The sequence below is a fragment of the Acomys minous genome (genome assembly GCF_964271855.1).
Source record: "Acomys minous genome assembly, chromosome: 7".
Lineage (NCBI taxonomy): Eukaryota > Metazoa > Chordata > Mammalia > Rodentia > Muridae > Acomys > Acomys minous.
Window position 1 is genome coordinate 23,730,044 of NC_140488.1, and position 26,170 is coordinate 23,756,213.

The 26,170-nt window shown below is 40.0% G+C and overlaps 2 protein-coding genes across 2 annotated transcripts; both read left to right on the forward strand.

The window, feature by feature from the left end:
* Nucleotides 1–656: 656 nt before the first annotated feature.
* On the forward strand, nt 657–23,217 carry LOC311601472 (uncharacterized protein). The gene is made up of 16 exons (XM_084788936.1): nt 657–721; nt 4,439–4,494; nt 4,876–5,036; nt 6,800–6,885; nt 9,867–9,956; nt 10,377–10,476; nt 11,359–11,508; nt 12,633–12,763; nt 13,730–13,803; nt 15,489–15,576; nt 15,811–15,934; nt 17,876–18,054; nt 19,833–19,955; nt 20,047–20,135; nt 20,573–20,762; nt 22,665–23,217. Exons 2-16 carry the CDS (start codon nt 4,463–4,465, stop codon nt 22,761–22,763), a joined length of 1,716 nt encoding a protein of 571 aa, XP_084645062.1. The 5' UTR covers nt 657–721; nt 4,439–4,462; the 3' UTR covers nt 22,764–23,217.
* On the forward strand, nt 1,204–1,865 carry LOC311601786 (large ribosomal subunit protein uL13-like). Its single transcript, XM_084789524.1, has one exon. The coding sequence runs from the start codon at nt 1,401–1,403 to the stop codon at nt 1,827–1,829; it is 429 nt and encodes a 142-aa protein (XP_084645650.1). The 5' UTR covers nt 1,204–1,400; the 3' UTR covers nt 1,830–1,865.
* Nucleotides 23,218–26,170: the final 2,953 nt, after the last annotated feature.

The following is a 26,170-nucleotide window of genomic DNA, read 5'->3' on the forward strand; positions in this document are numbered from 1 at the left end:
ACGGTTGGGGTTGTAATCTCCCTGAGGGCTACATGATACTCCTTAGAGGGTCTGTGGGGCCCAAATCAGGGGAAGGGAGAACCCCCACTGAGAAATGGAGTCCGGCATAATAGACTGAACTCAGTTGGATATCCAGATATGCCAGACCTTGACCTCTCCAGCAGCACCCCACAAGCCGAGATACAACACAGTCTTCTGATCTCTATAGGTGTCAGACATACACATGGTATACATACATTCAAGGAAAACATTTAATAAAATAAAAGTAATCAAAATATAACATATAGAGATATAGATAGATTTAAAAGATCAAATCAGGAAAACAGCAACTGCTGAATATCTCCCTATAGACTCATCGAGTCTAACTGGTTTGCCTTGTAGAACCAGCCACTGTCACTGGGGCTTACATTTTAGACCTATCACAGCCTCACCACTAACCACCAATCACATTCACTAAGGATTATGTTTGAACAACTGACAACACTGACTCTCAGAACCAATCATAGTCATTGAAGTTTGTGTTTTAGACCAATCACAGCCTTGCTCTTAACGGTAACCACAGTCATTTAAACTTGTGTTTTGACCAATCACAGCCTTGCCTCTTAGGACCAATCATAGTCAGTGGCTTTTATGTTCTCAGCCAATCTCCTAATCAGTGTGCATTCTAGAGTTGCCTAGATACAGTAGGCACAAGACCACTTTACTTCAAGTGGGTGATAAGGTAAAGTTGACTCAGTTGGAGCTCTGTTGTAAGGGCAAAATACTGAGTTATTTTTTTGTCTAATCTTGTACCAATCATTGATATAGGGATGGGGAACTCACCAACTGTAAACTTTGGATTTCCTAATTTCATATTTCAGTTATATAAGTTTTTAGTCTAGTCTAAAGTTATGTAGTTAAATATATACGTTATGTAAGCTTAATTGTCTAACTTGGTGCTTATTGAAATGTCTTTCCTGTTCTTGAGTAATACTATTTATACCACAGTTAACGATCTCATGGAATACACTGGCAAAAAGGGCCAGATTGGCTGTATTTTAAAATATCAACAAGTTTTATCACAAGAGTTACACAGTACAAAAAAATACGTGAAGGATGGTGAATGCTATGTGATAAATTATAGCTCATTACTATTAGAAGTATGATATGTTATAAACAATAGATGGTAAAGTATATGACATAGAAGATGAAGAACTAGTCCCAGGCGGCTGCCGAAGATGGCGGAGGGGCAGGTTTTGGTGCTGGATGGCCGAGGCCATCTTCTGGGCCGCCTGGCGGCCATCGTGGCCAAGTAGGTGCTGCTGGGCCGCAAGGTGGTGGTTGTACGCTGTGAGGGCATCAACATTTCTGGGAATTTCTACCGAAACAAGTTAAAGTATTTGGCCTTCCTCCGAAAGCAGATGAACACCAACCCCTCTCGAGGCCCCTACCACTTCCGAGCCCCGAGCTGCATTTTCTGGCGCACTGTGCGAGGCATGCTGCCCCACAAGACCAAGAGAGGCCAGGCTGCCCTGGAGCGCCTCAAGGTGTTGGATGGGATCCCTCCACCCTATGACAAGAAAAAGCGGATGGTGGTCCCTGCTGCCCTCAAGGTTGTGCGGCTGAAGCCTACCAGAAAGTTTGCTTACCTGGGTCGACTGGCTCATGAGGTCGGGTGGAAGTACCAAGCAGTGACCGCCACTCTGGAAGAGAAACGGAAGGAAAAGGCCAAGATCCACTATCGGAAGAAGAAGCAGCTCTTGAGGCTACGGAAACAGACAGAGAAGAATGTGGAGAGCAAAATCAGCAAGTTCACAGATGTCCTCAAGGTCAACGGACTCCTGCTGTGAGCCCAATAAAGACTGTTTGCTCAAAAAAAAAAAAAAGATGAAGAACTAGATAAAAGAATATATAATACATTTAACAAGGGAGGTCTAAAAGAAAGAAGATAAATGAAAGTTATCTAGATATATGATAGAGGAGTTATATAAGATAAATAAATCTACTGTGGAGAGTGTTCTGTCCATTGTCTAGATCTGGGTAGGGGTTTAAGGTTTACCGCCTGTATTGTCCTTGTCTGGTGCCTAGTTTGAGTGGGACCCCTGTGCCCAAATCTGCCTATCATAATGTTCTATTTGTAGGCTTCTAGGACCCTCTGGGTCCTACTACTTTGCCTTTCTCCCATGAATCTCACATCTAGAGTCCCACTACTATGTCCTCTCTTCTGTCTCTGTTTCCTGGTAAGTGAAGGCTTTCGTAGAGTGGAGAGTGGGATATTACTTTCTCACACACTCTGGTGCCTCACCTCTGACCATATCCCCTGGACGGGGAGACCTGATGGCACTCAGAGGAAGGACAGCAGGTTACCAAGAAGAGACTTGATACCCTATGATCATATAGAGGGGGAGGTAATCCCCCTCAGGAACAGTCATAGGGGAGGGGAATAAGGGGAAAATGGGAGGGAGGGAAGAATGGGAGGATAGAAGGGATGGGATAACCATTGAGATGTAACAAGAATAAATTAATAAAAAAAAAAGATAAATAAATCTAAAGAGATTAGATAATAGACACAGAACAGGTAGAGGATAGGAGAGAGAAAGAAAGAGAGAGCAATGGAAGGTGGATATACAATATGTAGAGAATAGATGATAATAGGTGATGAAAGCTATCCTATAGGAAAGCTAGAGGATCAATGATAGATAGATAGATAGATAGATAGATAGATAGATAGATAGACAGATAGATAGATCACAGATATTTAAGGTATGTAGAAGACAAATGATACATCAATAGTATAGAGACACAGGACAGCTAGAAGATAGATGATGGATAAATAGATGGGTAACAGGCACAGGATAGCTGGATGATAGACAGATGGATGGATGGTAGGCACAAGATACCTAGAGGATAAAGGATAGACAGGTTGAAGACAAACACAGACTAGCTAGAGGATAGAATTCATATATGGAAGACAGACAGTAGCTAAGCAAATGAAATATAATAAAAAGATGGAAAATAGATATACAATAGCTACAAATTAGATGTGACGTAGAAGAGAAATTCAGGGTAGTTATGGGATACGGATACATGAATGGTTAACAGACACAGGCTAACTAGAGGATAGAAGACAGATGATAGAAGATAATCAAAGGATAGGTAAAGGAGAGGTGATAATTTGATGGAAGTTAGATACATGAGAGATAGGTGGATGAGAGATAAAAGGTAGCTAATGATAAATGATACTTGGATGGTATACATGCACGGGATAGCTTAAAGGACAGATGGAAGACAGGCATGGGATGGTTAGAGGATTGTGATGTATGGATAGAGAGATACAGGACAGTAAGATGATAAATAACACAGGAATATTATACAGACACATTATAGGTAGAGGAAATAGGATATAAGTAGACACAGGGTATATAGAGGATAGAAGACTGATAGATGATTTTGATAGATGGAACAAGGCCACAGGCTAGCTATAGGATAGATGATCCATACATGGAAGATAGAATCAGAATGGTTGTAGTATAGGATCCATTGATGGACCATAGACACACGATGACTACAGGCTAGATTCAAATACAAACACAGGGTAGGTACACAGTGTATAGGTAGATAGATTGACACAGGACAGCTACAGGATACATGATAGATAGATTCAGTATAAACACAGGATGGATAGATGATAATGTATAGAAATTTGGAAGATAGACACAGGGTATATAGATGGTAGGTGATAGACAGATGGATGACAGATACAAGATCAATAGAATATAAACAATAGGTAAATGGAAGATACTAGATGGAATGTAGACTTAGAAGAGGTAGAATTTTGATGATACATGAAATAATAGACCTGAGAGGGATACAGTATAGGTAGATCATCAATCATAGATAGGTGTAAATCAGGCACAGGATAGCAGGGGTATAAATGATACATAAAATGTGAACACAGGACTGATAGTTGATAGATTGTAGATAGTTGATAATAGCTGAAATGTAAATATAGGTTAGCTGATGATGGCATAGATTGTTGATAGAAAATACAGTAGTACATGCTTGATAGATGATAGGTAGAAAGTAGGTATTATATAGGTAAATTATAGCTATATGCATGATGAGTACATAGGTAGCTGATAAAAATAGAGGATGGATACATGTAGATAGAGTTTAGAAATAGACAAGTAGATAATAGGAGAAAGAAGATTTAAGCTAGAGATACAGTAGATGATAGAATACAGATAACGACGTGTAGAAAATAAACGATAGACAATAGATGATGGGAAGATGCATGGCAGATGGTGGAGAGATGACATATAGAAGATAGATTGTAGATGAGAGACGACAGGATAAATCAAAGGTAGGAAGTAGATAGATGATAAATACAGCACAGGTAGATGCTACAGACTGCAGAAAGATGGTTGCCTAGTAAAATACTGATCTTCTTTGGTTTTAGATTCAACTTTTACATGATTGAAAAATGCAGAGAAACCAGCAAGGAAAGACGAGGAGGTAGGAATTCTTAATGCACTTGGCAAAGAGTCTCATAGTCAACAGATTATAGCATTGGCTTCCATTTCATTGTTTTAATAGAAATAGAATTTATTTGCTTGTTGGTTTATTTATTATTTATTTTCGAGACTAGTTCATGGTATTTAGCCTGACTTGCCTCAAACCCACAGTCCTTCTGCCTTCCCACCTGAGTGTTGGGATTAAGGCCATTTTCTGACATATCCTGCCACAGTAGTTATTGTGCATAGTGAAGGCACTGGATGTTTAATTAATGAAAAATGCTGTCTTTCTCTCATCTTAGTTATCCTATTGGGTCACATATGAATAATTAGCCTCATACCTACTATTCTAAAGCTCACTTTTTACTTCTCTGTTAATTAGGGGTGCCGTTAATCCATACCAGGGGCCAATACGGAAAGAACTTCTCCATTTGCTGAACAGAGTTCAAAACATGATGGGCAAGCTTGCAGGTGGACCCCCTAGAGCCAGGGCAAGGCCTTTAAAACGTCATGCAGCTAACACCTCTGCACCTGCTGATCAAGGTTTGACTTAGGCCCACTTCTTCCTTGTACCATTGCTGACTTGAGAGCATCACAACCTTTACCATGCTTTGAGTGGCTTGGAGGAGGGATTATTAATTGGAGGAGACTTTGGTCATACTATTTGTTTCTCTCCACTTACAAGGCTTTTTGGGGGTGGAGTATGTTCAAAGCATAAAATTTCCCTGAAAGCTTGTGTAAGAGTGGAACTTACTAGAAGTATAAATGGACACTCATAATGTCCATTTATGTGGACCTGTAAGACAATGCTTATATCATAGGACACATGTAGCTAAAGACATGTGATGGATTTATGTCCATAAACATATAATCACACTCTCCTAACCTTAGATGAAACAATTATTTTCTTGACTACATTATTCCTCTAGAACTTTCCCTATGCCCTCTTTGTGGCTAAATATCATAAAATATTTTCTAGGCCCTGTGTCCACTCCATCACATTGCATTTCTTCTTCTGTCATCATGAGCCAGGCTATAGCTGCTACACTCTCCATCCTACGGCACCAATGCTACACAGCCTGTTCTCATTGCCTTGTTAGTGAAGGCACTTGAATGCACTCTGAGGGTATGTTGTGAGACTCTTGACCTAGAGTCAGAATCCCCCAGCACAAAGGTTGTACACCCTGACTCTTTTTCTTGTGAGAAGGGGAGCTAAGTATTATTGACATAAAACATTGAGATGGGAGGCTGTGTTACTGAATTTCTTTACTGACTCAGGTCAAGGAGGAGGGGTAGTATGGCTGTGAAGAGGAACAGAGGACAAGATGAGGTGTGGTGTTCACGGAGCAGACCTGGGAATGGCCTGAAGATCCCCCAGTGAAAGGCCTTTGTCCAGAAATGAAGAGTAGAATTCCAGCTTTTAGTTAGGGATGGGTAGTAGGGATCTATGTAGAGTTGTTAACCTTTTCTGGCATATTGTGGATCCTGAGTTTTCATAGAACCAGATGGAAAATTGCACATTGTTGGGTGACTTTTCAATGCCATCATTTTTAATCAGAATTGTATTCCACAGTTTAAGTCTTTTCTATGACACTAATTATAACTCTGCCTTGGTAAGATAGCTCAGTGGTTAAATGCACATGGCACGCAAGCCTGATGACCTGAGTTCAATCCTCAGAACCCACATAAAATTGAAAGTAGAGAACCAACTCCCCAAAGTTCTCTTCTGACTTCCACTATAAGCTATGGTATACACAAAACCTCACTTTCATTCAGAAACTAATAATTTTTGTTCTAAATTATAACTTTGAGAACTCTAATGTCAACTGCTCATTTTCTTTTTTCATATTTTATTAATTTATTTATATTACATCTCAATGGTTATCCCATCCCTTGTATCCTCCCATTCCTCCCTCTTTCCCATTTTCCTCTTACTCCCCTCCCCTATGACTGTGACTGAGGGGGACTTCCTCCCCCTGTCTATGCCCATAGGGTATCAAGTCTCTTATTGAGACTCTATGTGAGAGAAGCATGGGAGAATGGCAAAATAGAAGGATCCAGAGGGTCCTAGAAACCTACAAGAAGAACATTATGATGGGAAGATCTGGGCCCAGGGGTCTGGCTCAAACTATGACACCAGCCAAGGACAATACATGCAGTAAACTTCAAACCCCTACCCAGATCTACCCAATGGACAGGACATTCTCCACAGTTGAGTGGAGAGTGGGGACTGACTTTCACAGGAACTCTGGTGCCCCATATTTGACTGCTCATTTTCTTAATATAACATCTTTTTTTCTGAAAAGGAATGACAAATATAAGAACCAATTTTGAAGAAAACAGAATTCCTGTCTTCGCTACATATGAAGAGTACCGTATGACGGCTCTTATGGTGAGGGTGCTTTTGTTGCATACTTTACATGTAGATCGTATATAATACAAGATGCACTACAGCACATCTCAAAGCATAGTTGGAAGACTATAGACCTTCAAGTAATACAAGTATTACAACAATACACATTCTTAGATGAAAACCTAAGCCACGCAGGGACATCTTTCATCCTTTTATGCACTTTTATTTTTTAAAAAATTGGTATTATATACTGAAATTTGTGTTGTGTAGAAGCCTCAAAATGTATCATTTGAAGTCTTTCAATAAGTGTTATAAAACCCAGTGCATATTTGAACCGTTCTAGAAGGTGACTATACACTACAGGGATGGTTATAGGCACACGTGCAAGGGAAGATGCCTCCTCTGCCACCTTTTAGCTTCTGTCATGTGTGAGTAACTTCCCTGGAAAACCTTCTCTTAGAGAAGATTTTCATGCCACAAACATTCTGTAAGTATGAGCACAGCTGACTTTAAGAAGAAAAAAAATAAGGCCTCTGGAACAAGGTACAGCTTGGGTCATTATTTTGACTCATGAAAAGAAGGTGAAGTGTTTTTTATTTTTGTTTTTAATTTCAGTTGAGGCTGGGGGTATAGCTCAGTCATAGCACTTGCCTAGCATGTGAGGAATTCTGGATTTAATACCCTGACACCAAGAAAAGCAGCATAATTTTTTTGATTAATACATAATGATTCTGGGAGCTGGTCAGTTGCTATTTCTGTGCTACAAGTATCTCCATGTGTGTGAACCTTTGAGTGAGGATACACTCAAACCAGTTTGAAACCACAGCAGGTAATAAGTGGATATGTGAAAGTAATGGTTCCATTCTATAGTGATTAAGGTATGATCCAAATTTTCTACTTTCATGAGTTATCTTTGGTAAACTATTTCCTAAGAACTTATTTATCCAATCAATTTCAATTTTACTTACATAAAATTGATGATAATGTTCTCGAGTCATATTTATTATGGCTGAAGATTCTGTAATGATGTCTACCTTTTGTTCTTAAAATTGTTGATCATCAGTTAAGAGCACTGGCTGCTAGCTGGGTGTGGTGGCGCACGCCTTTAAACCCAGCACTAGGGAAGCAGAGGCAGGTGGATCACTGTGAGTTCAAGGCCAGCATGGTCTACAAAGCGAGTCCAGGACAGCCAAGGCTACACGGAGAGACCCTGTCTCCGAAAAGAGGAAAAAAAGGAGCACTGATGCTCTTGCAGAGGATCTGAGCTTAATTCCCAGCACTCATGCTACAGCTCACAATTCTCTGTAACTCTTGTCCCAGAGGGTCGGACAGACATGTATGCAGGGGAAAAAAACCCACTCATACACACAAAATAAACTTGTTTTTTTAAGATTGTGGTTTTCATCATGCAATTCACTTTCTTGGGGGCTTATCACCAGTATTTCTCTTTTCAAAGAACTGATTTTTATTTTCTTTTTAAAAAGTTTTATTATTTTTATGTTTTGCTTTTCACTTCTTTCTTTCTCCTTACAATTTAATTATTTTAAGATGTCATAAAATGAAACATGCTTCTTTTCTGGAGTGGCTTATTTCACTCACTAAAATATTTGGTGACAGAATTCCCTGTAAAGGCTAAATAGGATTTACCTACTTGTTATGCTACATTTTTCAGAACCTTTTATCTGTCAGTTGCTTGGAGTATATGTTAAGCCTTCTCTGTGGTAAATAAAACTGCTAAGTTTGGTTACTCTATAAAGACAAAAAGCTTGATGTGGCATTGGTGGTATAGTGGTGAGCATAGCTGCCTTCTAAGAAATGAGGTTTATTTAGTGCAAGTTCAAAATTCTGCGTCCTTCGTGGATGGCCACTTGGTTGTATCACTTGTGAGATGGCTTCATGGTGGAGCTGGATTTACAGTGGAGGTAGCAAGTGAGAGAACAACCATACTGAAAGCCAAAGAGTGGTAAGCAGCATCCCTAGTGACCTCCCACTAGGCTTCTCCTCTTACAGACCCTACAACCTCTCACAGTGTGCAATGGGGGCCAAGCTTTCAAGGCATGAGTGCTTGGAGGACTGGCCATATCCAAACCATAGTAGATTGTCTCCACCTTTTTGCTATTGTGAATAATGCTGCCAAGAATATGAATAAACACAGTAATTTGAGGCTCTGCTTTTTTCTTCACGTATATCCAGAAGAAGAACCATTAGAGTCTATGGTATCCTCTAATATTTGAGGACTGGTCATATAGTTCCCCACAGTTTCTTCATTTTAACCTTTCAGTGACATTCCCTGAAAATCTTCCTAAAACTTGCAGTCAGAGTCCTATCAGGTCCTTGCTTTATGCTTACTTTAGTTTTGTTGTTGTTGTTGATTTGGGTGGTCATTTTGTTGTTGTTGTCATTGTTTATTTGGTTTTTTTTTTTCTGTTACTGGGATTATAATCCAGGTCCTTTTGCACCTGGCAAGCACTCTACCAACATAAACACATACAAAACTCTCTGGCTGTGTTTTACCATGTATTTTAACTTATAAGTTGATGTTTTCTTTTCCTTTTATGCTAAAGATGGAACCCAGGTCCTCACAAATACTAGGGAAATGTCCTACCACTGAGCTATAGCCTCAGCCCCCAAATTGATATTTCTATGATAATTTTGTTTGGAGACCTTTTGCTTACATTTCACTTCTCAGATCACATCAAACTTCAAAAAACCCATGTTATCTATGTTCGTATGTTAAGTGCACTTTTCATGTCTAAAAATTCCCACGTTTAGTGTTAATTGGGTGCACACTGAAATTTGTTTAAGTGACACATCATTTGATAAATATCTCATGCCTAAGGTTAAGTAGATTCTGTTGTGTAGGAGGAAGAATTTAATTAGGTATGGTCCTACCTTAACGATATATGAGAAATGGAAAACATTTTCAATGTTCTATTATAATTATTTATGCACTTAGAAATAAAGCTATCATTTTATTATTGGTCCACTATTGAATTATGTTATTATTCTGTCTTTATTAGTCATTGGAAAACATTTCAATTGTCGTGGACATAGGTGGAAAAGTCGTTTTTATATCACAGAATGTGTTACCTCTTCTTGGCCACCGTCCAGTAAGTTCTTCCAGATTCTGGAGAAGCGGGTCATTATGGTTTCTTCTTTACGGGTTATTTCCTTTTAGCCTCATATAACTCACTGGTATCCAACTATGCCCATATTTCATCATCTTCTCCACTGGTTTCCGTGTTAAGTCAATAAAAACAAATTCTGGAAACAGTACATGGTGGTGATTACAGTTTTGGTGGTCTCCGAGATGGATAGGAAAGGCTTCAACTGTTTGAGGTAGATAATGCACAGGAAAACCCTGGCCAGAATGGGCTGTAGCATGGAGCAGTTACTAGAGGGCAATGCAAGTGGGTTAAAGTGCAGCACCTACCTATAGCCATAGGTGGGCAAGGGCAGAGCTAGGTTCACAGGGCAGACTAATAGTATTAGTATAGGAAGCAAAGGCTGTTCTCTCTCACTCTCTCCAGGAAGATATTGTGGGAAAGACTTTATTAGATATTATTCTTGATAAACAAAAGGACGAAATATCTCAGAAGATCATTCTTCATCTTCCTTTGGCAAATGCAGGTATGTATACATGGCTTTGTTTTGTTTCAATTTGACTTTGGGTTTTGAGTGACCAGTAACACTCAGTTGAATAATTTCTTTCTTTCTTACCCCTTAGCAATTTTTGTCAGGTAATGTAGCTGATGATCATATATTCATTTAATTTCATAGCCTATAATTTCATTCACAACATTTCTTACATTAAAAAACTATCTCCTCTGGAGGAGTGGGGAGTAGTAGGTCATGGGCCCTCACTCTCAGCCAAGGAGCTAGTGACATTTAATGGATACTGGGGGAAGGTGAGTGGGTTTTCTTCAGTGACGTGGTCCCTGGCTGGCTGAGCATGCTCTAACCCAGTGGTTCTCAATCTTCCTAATACTGTGACCCTTTAATACAGTTCCTGATGCAGTGGTGACCTTCAACCATAACATTATTTTCACCAGTACTTCATAACTAATTTTTCTACTGCTGTAAATCCCAATGTAAATATCTGTACTTTTCAATGGTCTTAGGTGACTCCATGAAAAGGTCATTTGTCCCCCGAAGGGTTATGAGTAGATGTGAAAATAGATCTGGGAGGAGTAGGACATAAACTTGATCAAAATATATGACATGCATATATGAAATTATCAAAGAACCAAGAAAATTGTTTTATGGAAAAATCATCCTCCACCCTGTCTTGTTCTTTATCCTAAGCCCTATTTACAGCAGTATTCTATAATTTTAGTAGTGCTACACAAATACGGTTATACTAGTCTACAGATACAACAATGATAGCTCAGTGAGTATCAGTGTTCATGGGAAGAAAGTTCTGTTCTTTAAAATGTTCTTTTAACTAAGGGAGAATTTCATTGTCTGAAATAATCCCACAGACGACATAACTTTGCTTCTTGCTCTCCTTAGTTGGAAATCTTGTTGAATTTTGCTGTTGGGTAAGAAAAGGACATGCATATCAGAATGCCCAGCAAAGACATGCTGGCAGAGGCAGATATAAAGAAAAAGAAATATATGACTATGTGAAATTCTCCTTGTATATACAGAATTCTTATGATGGTAAGTAATCCATCCCATGATATCTACATGATGATCATGTGTGATGTGTTCCCTGATTGCTAACATACATGCTCTTGTATTATTGGTATTTACAAAACACCTGATATCCATATACTCACAATTTATGGCTATGCCTATTAGACATTAAAAATAATAATGACTTTTATAAGGTGGTCCCATATAGAAATATGGTAGATTACATTGGTAAATGATGGCTGTCTCATCTTAGAAAACAAAATATTTTTAAAGCTTAATCAAAAAAAGTTTAATGCACCGCCAAGCTTAAAGGCAACTCCATGAACACACAAAGTTTCAAATAAATTTTGTAGTTTGTAAATCATACCACAGATTGAATTAGCTGGTGGGGCGGGGTGGGGTCTAGAATTCTAGCATCCTATCAAGGACCAATATATAAAATATATATACTTGGAGTCTAGAATTATAGCATCCTTTCAAGAGCCAATATATAAAATATAGACATTAGAGTTCTTTCTGTACACTGACCTGGGGAAAGAAGTCATCTCTAACATTTTCAATAGATAAACGCTATGCTATTTCCACATTTATGTCATGTATGCTATGGGGCCTGAAGTTTAATTTTTGAGGTTTAAGGACATGCAAGGAGAAAAATTGACATATAAAAAAGTTAACTGCTTCAGAGCCATAAAATATCCAAGGAAATCAGAGGTAAGGTATACCTTATGCTTCATGAACCCAAATGCTAATTAAAATATTTTTCAAGTTTCTTGGAAATTAAAGGTGAAATATCTTTAAAACATTTGTACTGATGCATGTACATTCACAAACACACACACACACACACACACACACACACACACACACACACACGCACAGTTCTTTTAGAGACTTCCACAACAATCAATTGAGCAACAGCAAAAGACTGACCTCAGCACAAGTTTACATTTGGTTTTCATATTTTGGTGATGACCATCTGGGGAATCTGTGGAACTTGGCTGTAAAGGAAAAAATACAAGAAAAATGCCATAGCTCAGACTCTTGAAAAATGTCATTGGGGTGACAAACAGCATTGTGATGTGGCAGTTATCTGCCTCCTTGTTTATCCAGTATACCTTTTAATTTAATTGTCATTATGTCATCTTTAGAGTCATTTATACCTTTTGGGAAATATGGTCCTAACACCAGAAACATTCGGTCATCCGCTCCAAGGCTGTTAGGGGAGCAGTACTACTTTCTCGTGGGAACCGTTACTGTCCTTCGTAAACAACCCGAATCAGTGAGTATGCTGTATATCTCTCCCACTTTGAAGGGCACATCATTTTTGCTTTCAGCAGCTGGACATCAGTGCAGAAAGACTCAGTATTCAGTGAGGAAAGAGCAGTTGTATATTTTGTTAGGAGGTGAATGGCAGGAATCTGGACTGATTACAGTGACATGGACGGAATCTCGAGGATTTGGCACGAATGGGGGCACTACCAGCAGATACAGGCATAAGTAGAACACCGTGGACAGGGCAGTGTTAGCAGCCTAGATGAAGACCTCTGGCCTGTGGTACATGATCCTCTTGTGGTGGTGTAGCAGATCCATCACTCCCACATTCAGTTTTAGAATAAACCGCCTCTCCATACTGAAAACAGTGATGAATGTTGTGTAGAGGCGAAAACTGAAGGAAGTTGTCCATCATCTGCCATGAGAATGTAGACTTCAAAGACGTAGGACTCAGTCTCAAGACCCACTTCCTCTTATGAGAAAGAGAAAACAAATCTTACTTGGCCGATCCATATTCCACTAGCCTTCATCGAGGCACCAGGACGTCTACTTGTGATTTACTCCAGTTTTTCTCTCTAGGCCTCTAGGACATTGTCCCTATACTGGTGGGTATTTTATAAAATAAGAGAACAGAAGGACAGCAGTCAGAAGAGTCTTTACAGTATGATGGCATAAAATAGTGAGTGGTGAAGTTGAGTGAAAATGGAATTCCTCTTCTGGATCTACTAGGCTTGGGATAAATCATTTTGTGTATACTTTGTTTTTATACCTGTGAACCTGGTGTCTTCCTCACAGTGACCTGTGGATCAGTTGTAACTAGAATATGTAATGGATGCTATAAATGTCAAGTATATTTTAGTATGCAGATACATTTGAGTGGATATTAGGCTGGGGCTTGACTGTGGGCTTGACTCTCAAAGATGCCAACATGATGATGGCAACAATAGAAATGGATATGCTAATCTTTCTGCAGGAACACCCCACTGAAATCCAATCCAATGTTATAGTTATTGATTCGGATGATGACAGTACCGTAGAGCACCGCAGGTAAGAGGTATCATGACTGTAAGTAATGCAGAGCTGAAACACATTTTTTACTAAAGAAATTGCATACAATAGATGATCAACTAAGGATTTCAAATGAATCTAAGATGATCAATTTGCTGGTTTCCAAATCTGTATATTTTCATGTATGGAAGGAACCACGTAACTGGTGTCTGTTGCCTTATTTTCTAGATTGGTCCAATAATGGACCAAGAAAAAAATATACACAGTACATCTGAGATTGTGAGCCCAACTCTTAGAACCCACATAGTAGAAAGAGAGGACAGATTCCTGAATGTTTTCCTTTGTCCTCCACACAAGTGACATACATGAACACACACACACACACACACACACACACACACACACACACACACACACACACACACACTGAATAAAGAAATACATATTTTAAAAATCAGGAGTATTGAAAGCACACATGGTAGCATTTGAGATATGGAGTAAGGAGAATCAATAGTTCACAGTTATCCTCTGTCAACCCTGTCTTTACAAGTAGAGACACTGAGAAAGCAAATAAAATATGAACTAGTTGACAAAACCTTACTATGAGCATATGTAACCTGAGTAGGCCTTCTGAAACCATTTGCTTTACTTAAAAAAGGTTGTCCTTGGTCTTTCTCATTGTGTAAAAAAGTGGTCTTAGTATACCATTTGGATGTTAGGTTTAATCCATAAAGACAAGAATAGATAATATATTAAAATGTAAAGTTAATGGAGTATGACAATAAACACAATATCCAGAGATTTATCAAAACAAACACCTGAATGGCTAGTTCTAGTCCTTGAGCTAGAATTCTTTCTGTTTGTGAATGTCTTTACTGTGTTCAGAGCAGAGATTGGGTTCTAACAGTGGTTTCTCATTGGATCATATTTCTATATTGTTCTAAAGAGGTCAATTAGAACAAACACTCTTTGGAGCAGTATTACAGGAGGTAGGGCTTCTATGGGTTTCATGCGGCCACTTCACTATTATGAGCTCCTGAGTGCAGTGTTCCTGTCATGGTCCACAAGACTCTGTTTCCTCCCTGATCTCTGATTCCTACAGGCTTCCTGCCCTATCTTCTGCAATACTCCCTAAGCCTTGTGTGGAAGGGGCTGTTACAGATGTACCACGTATATCTAAATACTCCAATAACGCTTAATTCTCTACAGTTTGACTAGTTGTGAGTTTCAATTTTAACCACTGAATACTGCATAAATGAGTTTCTCTGATGAGATCTGAGAACTGCACTAATCTATGGGCATAAAGAAGAATTGCATAAAGACATTAATTTAGAGAGCACGTTGACACTATATCCATTTAGCAAGGTAATGGCAAGTAGATTCACCCTTGGGGCAGGTGAACTCCCCAGCTTTGTGTTCTTGATCAGATTTATAGTACCAGACATATGTTTCCTCCTGTTGTTGTGGCCATCAATCCATTCAGGAATTGGTTGGTTGCCATATAACATTGATGCAACTATTGCAAACGTGGGCATATTTTGCCATGCCAGTCATTATTGTTGATAACAGTGTTCACAGCTGGCAAAATTGTCACTGACTTTTTTTTCCCTCCATCAGCTTACATAACCCTGTCTAGTGCAATGAAAGCTATCCAACAAAGAGCAAGATTCCTGGCCAGTACACAACACACATTTTGATAATTATTTCTTTATGGTTTTATTAAGGCTTGGAAAACGACGCCAGAAGAATGAATTGAAAAAAAGTTGCCAGCATGAAGCTTTGAATACGGAACATATTGATTCAGACTCAGAAGTATGTGCACTGACAGCCATTGAGTAGAACTATGAACCTTTATCCCTCTAACGTTGTTATTTACTTAATGTTTGTTGCAAACATATATATACATGTATATAAGTTTTGGCTTTTCAATTTCTTGAAGTATGGTATGAATTATGTATACTGTTTGGGGTTCTGCCTGTGTTTCCTATTATTTGTGTCTTACTCTATCTCACTAGTGAAATGTATTATCTTTTTTTGGAATCTCAGATTGAGATTATGGATATTCGACCACCCACTCGGCAAAGGTCACTTGGAAAAACAGTTCAGACCAGAACATCATCTCCGCTGAGCACAAGCAGAAACATAAGTGCCACTACAAGCAAGAGCACAGGTACGAGGACAAGCCTTTCTTCCACAGGTTTTACACCCCTGACATCGAGTAGGTACAACGAGCTATTTGGAAGTGGATGAAATAAATCAGATGACCTTCAAGGTGGTTAGGAGGTTTAAAATAGTGTTCTGTTTATAACACTGTGAAATCACAGGTGTCATGTCCAACTTTGCTCATTTATGGAAAATCATTTGATATGATGATTCAGAGAAATACAAGTAAATATCTTCTCACAGATTCAAACAATCACTGGTCTTACACATTTTAGAAATCCCAGTTAGAAATGTGCAGACTCTCCCCTTTTCTGTTGAATTTGTATTATTCACTTGCTTTTGATTTTAATACTGCAAACATTGTGCTAGATCTGTCTTTGAATAAATAACATTTTATTGTTTATGTCCACGCAGTGTATCTTACTGCAACAATGTGTTTTTGTTGTTACTTTTGTTAATGTTTTGAGGCAGATTCTTGATGTATAGGCCACCCTGTCCTAGAAGTCAGAGTTGGTTTTTTACCTCCACACCTGAGTGCAGGGATGACAGAATTATAGGCATGTGCATTGCCAGGAAAATGTAATGGAAGTAGCAGTGAAGGTGGTTAATCCCTCCAAAATACTGCTGCTTCTTTTATGTGTTTCTATAACAAAGTCCTAATTATACCATTGTATAAAACCTGGAACACCTGAGACATGGAACTCATTGCAGATAACTTATATTGTGACATTTTTACTTATTATGGTTAATCTTTCTTTTCTCCTCAGTTTCAAATGTAGGTTTAACTTTCAAATAGTTTTAGTAGCACCACTTCCATTATTTCTGTAAGTTTCAGATCTCTATTCCAAGTTGTTCTTTGAAAACAGCACAAAGGTGTGTGTGTGTGTGTGTGTGTGTGTGTGTGTGTGTGTGTGTGTGTGTGTGTGACCATTTCTAACATTTACATGAAGAGTGATTGCACTTAACCTACTTATCTGAAGTTACCTTGTAGGATTGTTCTGTGGAATTATATTCATTATTGTTAAACCAGCTGTGGAGCAATCCTTATAAGATCCCACAGCTAGCCTTTCCAGTCAGAGGAGCAAAGCCAGATAAACAGCAACAAACGTTGAAATTTAGCAGCATCTGGAGTGGTTGCTACAGCTTAGTGATATGTATTTTTTCATTTGGAACCAGAAACTTGAAAATATACTATTAAGATACAAAAGTGATTTAGAAGTGATTGACAGAAGAACTCTTAGCACTGAAACTGTCAGGAAACTAGAATTTTCCAATATGACTAAAATGGAAAATCTAAAACTTACTGAACGATTGAAGTGCAGTTTTGCTTGTATCCATAGCATTGTGGTGAAGTGTGCATCCTGAAACTGCATGGAGGAATTGGGAGGTATCTGGTGGGTCACTCTGCCTGATCCTGATGCTTATATTTTGTAAATTATTTCAGCTTTAGTATTTGGAGGGCAGCCAACATCATGAGGTAGAGCCCAAAGTATGTTGCCATGAAAGGTTACTATTAACTGGGCTGGATTTAAGCACCAGTATAAAATGGGAGGTGGGCAGAGAGAAATTCAGATATACTTGTCCTTAAGTTTCAAATATGAATGAATTTTAAAAATACTGTTCTGTAAATGATTCCTAGTGCCTGGCACACCTCCTTTTTTAAGATTTGTATTTGTTTATTTTATGTATGAGTGCTCTATCTGCATGTATGCCTGCATCCCAGAAGAGGGCATCAGATTACAGTACAGATGGGTTTGAGCGACTATGTGGTTGCTGGGAATTGAACTCAGGACCTCTGAAGGAGCAGACAGTGCTCTTATCTTCTGAGCCATCTCTCCAAGCATATCTCATCCTTAAACATGAGATTAAACCACAATGTCCTGTTATTCAATGATGGCACATTTTATTGTTTTAGTCACAATCTCCTCTATGCTTCTTCCTTCCTCAGATTCTGGACAGGAGTCTATGACATTTTCAAGGAACATGCTAGAGCCTAGGAATATAAAATTAGAAGTAACTGCTGAGATCCTTTTAAATGATAACCAGGAAGAAGGCTCCCGAAAAGGAGAAGGCAGTGATGAGAATGAGAATAAATCATTGGAAGAGGCAAAGACCTCCAATTCTAAGGTACATATTATTGATGAAATTACTGTAATTTCTAATTCTTCATTATATGAAAAATGCTGTGAAATAACAGAAGACACTGAACACAAGAAAAGTGATAAGACCCTAGAAATCATTATGGACCAAGGACAAGGATATCAAAAGGCACCAGAGATATCCCCAATTTTCCTAAACACATAAACTGAGCATGTGCGCCCAGAGGCAGTGTACATAGATCAGTCAACCTCTGGAGTAACTGAGGTACATCTCAAAGTCTTTCAAGTGCATTGTTTGATTTTTTTTTTACCTCTAACAATGTTAAGCTTAAATTCACTCTGTTTGCTCAAGTTTGCTTTATAGAAAGCATGATCTTTATTTTTCAAAAACATATATCACTGTTTCTAATGTCCTAGCTTTTCAGACACACAAGAAATTCTATTGAACCCTTAAAAACAGGCGGGTTGGATGTTCTCTAAGGCAAATCACACCCCTTTTGTTCTCATCTTGTTAAATATACAAGGATGTGTTTTTGAAAGGCCTTCTTGCCTTACATGGATTTTTGGAGTACTGTGAAGTTTCCTTGAACTATTTAGGAGAATTTATATGAATAATGAAACTCTCAGTGTAGATACAGTCTTAAATTCTTAAAACAATCAATAGCAGGTCTTCAATCTGCCTGTGTAGAGGAGCTGAGGAGAACCCAGCAAGATCTTAGCTTCTAGATATCTAAGGTTCCCTGTGGGCTTGTTGAGCGCTCCTTTTCCATGTTCACATGTGTATTAAGGAACGGCATGAACTAACAGCAAGTAATTTTGTGTCCTTACAAATGCAACCAATGAGATCTTTTCAATTCCAGCATCCACTTTTGTGGCAAAGGGTTGCCCTACTCGATACCCCACAAATAAGGACACGAGTCTATGATTTGACCATAACCAGAATCTTTGATGAAAAAGAGGCATGGAAAATTTAAGTTTATAACTGAAAGGACATTTCATTTGTATAAGAAGTCTGATTGGTTTTGTTTATTCAAGCTCAGCCTACCCCATAGGCTACAGTTGAGTTGCTCCAGAGAATTAAACATATCTATGCTAGGTAGACCTCTATACAGGTTCAATGCTATACACTTGCTTGTGCAGGTGTTTTGGATGTTCAGAATCTGTGACTCAGAGGCATGTCTGTGACTAGTGTGCTACCAAAGCAGTCAGTAGTCCCCATAGCCCTGTATGCATATAGAGACCAGACTTCCATTAGTTTGGGATTCATTTAAATGTACATTTCATTTCTGGGGGGGGGGGTTCTTTTCCAGACATCAAGATACTTTTATAAATTACCCAATCTTTTTTTCTATTAATTTATTCTTGTTACACCTCAATGGTTATCCCATCCCTTGTATCCTCCCATTCCTCCCTCCCTCCCTTTTTCCCCTTATTCCCCTCCCCTATGACTGTGCCTAAGGGGGACTTCCTCCCCCCTTATATGCTCATAGGGTATCAAGTCTCTAAATTACCCAATCTTACTCTAGGAACCTAAAGTCAAGATGCCCCAACTAACTTATCTTGGCTTCTGTTAAACTGCCTGCTTATGCAACCTTCAACTTCAGCTAACTGCTTATCTTAGCTCCCCCTTGCAGCTGTTGGGTGTGTTTTCCGTTTGTTTGTTTTTGTTTTTCTTTTCTGCCTTTAAAAGCTCCTCGCTTTCAATTCTTTGTGCTACACTCAAGTCCCAGTCGGCTGGATTAAAGTCTTTGAGTTGTCTATAAAAAGTTGCTATCATGTTCGTTTTTGACACGTCAATATCTGCAGGACAGAGAACGAGAACAATGTATATATGAGTTGGCCCAGCGTAATGAGATGCTTCGCGGCTGGTATGACCCGCCACAAACCGGACAAGGACAAGCGAATTGGGCATGTCGGCTACAAGAGCAGGTACAGGAGCAGCCAGAGCCTAAGATGTCAATAAGTTCATGTATGGTACCCCTGTATTATTTTTTATAATAATGCTGTTGGCTTTGTGTAGATGGTGACTGCTATTAATGACCTGAGGAGTGGCCCCATTAATTCTTATGGAAATGACAATTCCGAATATCCACAAAATCAGACAAATAGGTAAGAGACAGATTGACTGGGGAGAAGAGTGGAGGCCACTGTTTTTTTCCTTGTTCCTGCCTGTATAGTGCCTATCTCAGCATCTATTAATAAAATGGAAGATCTTCCACACAGAAGGCTTAGACAAGACAGCCTCAAATGCAGAGATTTCCCATCCAACCCTTGAAATCATTGGCTTTATTCCTCAAGTTCAGACTCTTTGCACGGGGTATTTGTAGAGAAGTGTTTATTGACCATAACTAACTCCTGAGTTTCATGTCCATTCTTCACCTTCTCTGGAAAGAAGGCATGGGACATGAAAACCAGGGAAGTAGATGTAAGATGTTTGCTACTTGCTGTGAGCAGCCAATAACATAAACCTGGATGAGCTTTTACAGGTAACATGGAGAACTCCACATCATTCTTTGACCTGTGTAACAGCTCCAAATTTCTTACAGACTTTCGGAGGATCCTGTTGATTGTACTTCTCCACTTCTGCCTCACCTATCAGCAAGTTCATGTCAAACAATGACAGTGCCACATCAGCCATTGATAGTGCCATGTCGCCCATTGGTAACAGCAGGTTACCCACCAGCGGAATCACAGTACTCATCGATAAGGCCACAGGACCCACCAATATGGTCACATGTAGGTGCTTCTCAATCATCTGAAGGTCATAAATCAAAAATAACTAGCCTGGGGGACTCAGGAAATTTCATGCAATTATGAAATAATGCCATGGGCCACATTACAGACCAACGTTGTTTAGTATAGGTGAACTTGTGGCTCTACAGTCTAAGAGGGAATCTGTATGATAGAGTTGAAATGCCCTATAGCTTTTTTCTTTTGATCTGGGACTCTTCTTCATAAGGAGAATTCCCCAGCTATATGTTCTCTATTTGATATGCAGAGTTGAAAGCATTATCAATTTGAAGGAAGTCACACATGTGATGGTAGAACTCACTGCTGAGTAAAACCATTGGGTTTTATTGCAGTAGTAACAGCTACAAGGATCCTTGTATGACTGAGCTGCATAAATGATTCCTAAATACAGTCTGACTTTCAGTCTTCCCCAGCCACACCTCACTTTAGTGCCAAGCTCAACACTGAATCCAGATTCCTTACTGAGATTATACATTTTGCAATACTGCAATACAGTCTAGAACCTACCTTGGATATGTCTCATCATATTGAAAAAGTTCCTTAAAATTCCCTTTGCTGAATGAGTGTGCTTGGCATTTATCTATGGAGTTGCATTATGTTAGACAGGGCAGACACACCTTGGGGACCATCTTTAAGGGCTACACTTACAGAATAAAAACCGGCCCTGATAAAAATAACCCAGCAGATTTAGCTCTTCATGTAAAGTCCGAGCTAGCCTTATGAGGAGCAAAAACATTCAATCTCGCAAAGAAGAAACACATCAAAAGTATTTTCATTTTAAATGTTTAGAAATTCTAGATAACTAAATGTGTAACATTTTCATATACATGCCTTGACGAAGTGAACCATCTGTGTCACCAGAAATTGGATCCCTATAATCTCATACCGAGATCAAAATGGGCAAATGGTCTGACCGGCTCACTAGCAAAGTAGACTCCAAAGGTAGTCCTTTTCGTGCCCATTACCAAGACAATGGCATCCTTGAATGGGACTCTAAGAATCAGAGTTGTCACAAAATTGATCTGATAGTCCAGGCAGTGAACGTAGGGTTTCAGATAGCTCATTGGGAAAGAGGTAGAGTAGGAAGGGCAAGAGTTTCATCCTGAGGACATAAGACTCTGACTGGGCCCCTTCCTTTCTGCTCACTCCTGCCCTGATCTTCAGCTGTTTGAAGCCCAATTCCTCCTGAATCTATTTTCCTCATTCACCCCATTTGGTTCCACTTACTGGGTCCTGTATCACTTCAAAATAGAGTCAAAAAAGAGTTCTACAACTGATGCCTGTAACACTGCCTTTGTGCTTGTCCTCCTCCACTTCCTGGTGGGAGCTGACACCTTTACTTCCACTGTGTAAATGCGGAAATGACTTAAATCCAAGGCTACAGGTGAGACTTTGGCTAGGCCTGACTTCACAAAAGCTGGGGAGTGGAGGGCCAGACACAGATGCTGCAGACTAAAAGGAAGTTTTGAGTTCTCAGGACTGCCATTAAGCCAAGAGGCATCTGGAAGAAAGAATAGTACAGGAATCCTAGCTTTCCAAGCTCTCTCTGTGTCTGTGTCTGTGTCTGTGTCTATGTCGGTGTCGGTGTCTGTCTGTCTCTGTCTGTCTCTGTCTGTCTCTGTCTGTCTCTGTCTGTCTCTGTCTGTCTGTCTGTCTGTCTGTCTGTCTGTCTGTCTGTCTGTCTGTCTCTCTCTCTCTCTCTCTCTCTCTCTCTCTCCCTCCCTCCCTCCCTCTCCCTCCCTCCCTCCCTCCCTCCTCTGCTAGTACCTTGTAAACCAATAATGCAAAGATACTTGTCAGTGGCTCACTGGCTTGAAATAAAGGAATACTCCTATCACCACAGAACATTTCAGTTTACCACTCTCCCTGCTTTTTTTTTCTTTGCAGCATGCCTTTTCTGATTACCTGAGAGAGAACAGACAGCCTGGTCAAGACAATTCTGCATATTTTCTGACTGAAGAGAACACCATCAATCCTCACCCCTAAGGGGAAGATGAGGCAGAAGACCTAAGTCCATGGTCTATATGGGAAAGGGACATACAAGAGTCCCTTGATGGGAGAGGGTGGGTGGGTTATTTTCTTTACTCACAAATTTAGTTTTTAGTTGTTTCTTAAGCATAATGAGTTAATGGAAAGTAAGCTGCAAAAGCAAATGGTTACATCCAGATTAGTGTGTGATAACCACTATTCATTTCCATCTGCTTGCCCCACACTTTTTCAAGTAAACGTATATACATCTGTGCTTTTGCTGGGGCAAGCTGCCTTCAATGGGAAGAATTCTAGGGTACTAATGTTTCTGCCAAAATAAGAAATGCCACAGAGGTTTGAAATGCAGACAAATATTGTTCCATCATGCTCTTTCCCCTAAATCTCGGGCCTTAATCTTGATTTATTCATATATCTCGTCTGTGGTCCTATGCCACTTTGTAACCTATATTCCAGACAACCAATTTGAGAAGTAATATCTGTTCAAAAAAAGGTACGTCTTTGCTTAATAAATACTGTATTGTACTACAAGTCTTGGGTCTGTGAGGCTGACTCTGTGATCCTAGGAATATTACTGACTTGGTAGACCCATATTTAAGTCCTGATGAAGAGACTATGTTCTAGGCAGAAACATTTCATGCAATACCTGTTCCTAGCACATTGGCCTGTTTTCTACACTTACAGACTCCAATGGCTGGTACCCTCCTCTGTGGCTATGAATATAGGCACCCTTTTCCCACCTACAACCTTTTTGGTTGGTTGATTTGTCTTTGTGTTATCCTCATCTTACTTTTAAAGACAGTGTCTATCACTGTACCTGGAGCATACAATTAGGCTAGACTGGCTGACCAGTACAGTTCAGGGATCATCTCCCCAGCATGGTGGCCACAAAGGTGATTTTGCTTGTTGGTCCTGTACCAAGAAGAGCATTTCCCCTCTGTATGAAGAGTGGGAGGAGTGGGAGGGGTCAGGGGCGTGGATAGCTCTACCAGAAATCACCCCATGTCTTTGGGAAGGGCAATGAACTACTAATGGAAGAAAGCAAAGGAAACAACCCAGAGTACTCTGACATGCCTCCGGACATATGGTTTAGAACATAGTGTTATAAAAGAAGTGTTTGCATACTCCCCAAACTCACCGGAAGCCTTAGCCTCTAATGTGAAATTCGGAGATGAGGTCTTAAAGAGGTATGGCCCTGAGGGCAACAGAAGGATGGTGGTGGCACGTGGGCTTTTGATAGCTACTCAACCACCCTGGTCCCAGTGTGACTTTGGAGTTCACTGTAATTTCCTGGGCAGCATCCATAGTTCTCAGAACCACAGCTTAAGCTCTGTATTTGCAAAGTTGTTTTAGCAATCTGGTCTTCAGCTGGAGAATATGCCATTGGGGAGCAGAACATTTTCCTTGCACAGGACTGCTGAGGACAGTGGTAAGCTTGAGCACTTCTTAGGAAGGCATGGGAATTCCAGGAGGCCTGAGGCCACCTGTGGGCATGACTGCTTCCGCCCACTGCTTAGAATGTGGCTGTTCTTGGAGATAACCTCCTTGAGCAGCCCTGCAATGGCTGAGCACAGTTACACTCACTTTGTCAGGTCAAATGCTGGCACTCACCAGAGTTTCCTGCTTTAGTTGTTTCCCCTCCTGCAAATGCTCAACTCCTACCAGCTCAGGGTAAGTAGAGGCACAGGGAAGTTCTCCAGAGATTGTGAGCACAGGAGTCAACAGCTGCAGCCCAGGAGCTCTGTCCTCTTCCACACCACAGAACAGCTGCAACACCTTCTAGATTGAAGAGCCTGGAAAGGAAGCCCTGGGACCTATCCTTCCTTCTCCATCCTCAACACAGTAGTCATTAGCTCTAACATTCAAAGCAGGTGGCTTTGTACCCTCTCATGTGTTTCTCCACTCCAGCAACAATGTCAATAAAGTGGCCACAAGCTGAAAGCACCTCACTATAACCCAGTGAGGAGACATGGGGTGGTAGAGTCAGTTTGAATTTGTTTACCTTTTCAACATGAGGCCAAATTCAATTCACCTACCAAGGAGAGCTCGGGAGTTACATCTCAGTGTGGCTCATGGAGGGGAAATGATGAAATTCACAAGAGCTTCCAGACATGTTCACTTTAACTTTTTTTTTTTTTTTTTTTTTTTTTTTTTTTTTTTGGTTTTTCGAGACAGAGTCTCTCTGTATAACCTTGGCTGTCCTGGACTCACTTTGTAGACCAGGCTGGCCTCGAACTCACAGTGATCTGCCCGCCTCTGCCTCCCAAGTACTGGGATTAAAGGTGTGTGCCACCACGCCCAGCCCCGTTCACTTTAACTTCTACACTTGCTCATTTCCACATAGAAAGGGCAAGGCTTGGCTTATATATAATGGAATATTATATATACACAGATTTACAGCTGCATATTCATGAGTTTTCTGTGGCATCAAACATTTATAAAGATTCTTAGTCTTAAATGCATTTTATAATAAAAAAGGAAGAGCATTATTAAGACTATCAGCTTCAGTCCACACCCTTCCTCCACATCTTTTCATGCCACAGTAGCAGCTAATAGCCAGGGCTATGTATTGAGCAATGTTTTGAAGTGTATCTTGAGGACAATGAAGGGGAAAGTAGCCTTGACATGTTGTAGCCTGTGGGTATTGTTCACCATGACTGGGCTGGAGACATGTTCCTGTTAATAACTGTCCCACTCACTGTGATCTCAAGCCACCTGAAGCCTTGCTCCTGAGCCCCTGTTGCACTCCCAGCTCCTGCTGGGATCCTAACTCTGTCAGAGGACAGTCTGATAGATCCCACTGATAACCTTCACTTCAGGCTCTCTGGCACTTGACTTCTGACTAACTGAAGCAAGAGCCTGCTCGCCTGATGAAGGATTAATGTGTGTGGCCAGAAGCCTCACCTTGCACTAACTGACCTAGAACTACTCTTGCCACCCAAATTACACATCACCACAGAGTGGCCCCAAGACTTTAACCTCAAGCACTATTCACCAATGACAACAGATGGATTCTGGGAGAAGGAGAGAGAGGGTTGATTTTTCTGGCAACTTAGACTCTCTCATAGGCTGTCTGTGTCCCGGTGAATGACTCCACACTCATGCACATACTGGCTGCACTGAAGAGATCCAGTGAGCAGAGAGTGGTGGTGGGAAAAGTAATGTGTGGAGTTAGAGGGGAGGGAGAAGGACAGATTGATCAAAATACATTTTATTCATTCTCAAACACCAAATTAAAACTCAACTCTCAGATTCAGAGCTAGGTTTGGATTAACTATGCCACAGGGGATGTTAAATGATTAGGCTTTTCAGCAGGAACAGTAAGCAAGGCTCTGCTGCATGATCATCTATTGTTATGCAGTGCAGTCCCAGTTCTCCTTATTGGTCCTATCTTTTCCTTCCCTCTG

Bases quoted from the DNA above. Each gene is read 5' to 3' on its own strand.
- LOC311601786 (XM_084789524.1), top strand. From the start codon at position 1,401: ATGAACACCAACCCCTCTCGAGGCCCCTACCACTTCCGAGCCCCGAGC.
- LOC311601472 (XM_084788936.1), top strand. From the start codon at position 4,463: ATGCAGAGAAACCAGCAAGGAAAGACGAGGAG. The intron at 5,037-6,799 runs GTTTGACTTAGG...TTTTCTGAAAAG, and splicing joins CTCTGCACCTGCTGATCAAG to GAATGACAAATATAAGAACC. The intron at 20,763-22,664 runs GTAGGTGCTTCT...TTTTCTTTGCAG, and splicing joins ACCCACCAATATGGTCACAT to CATGCCTTTTCTGATTACCT.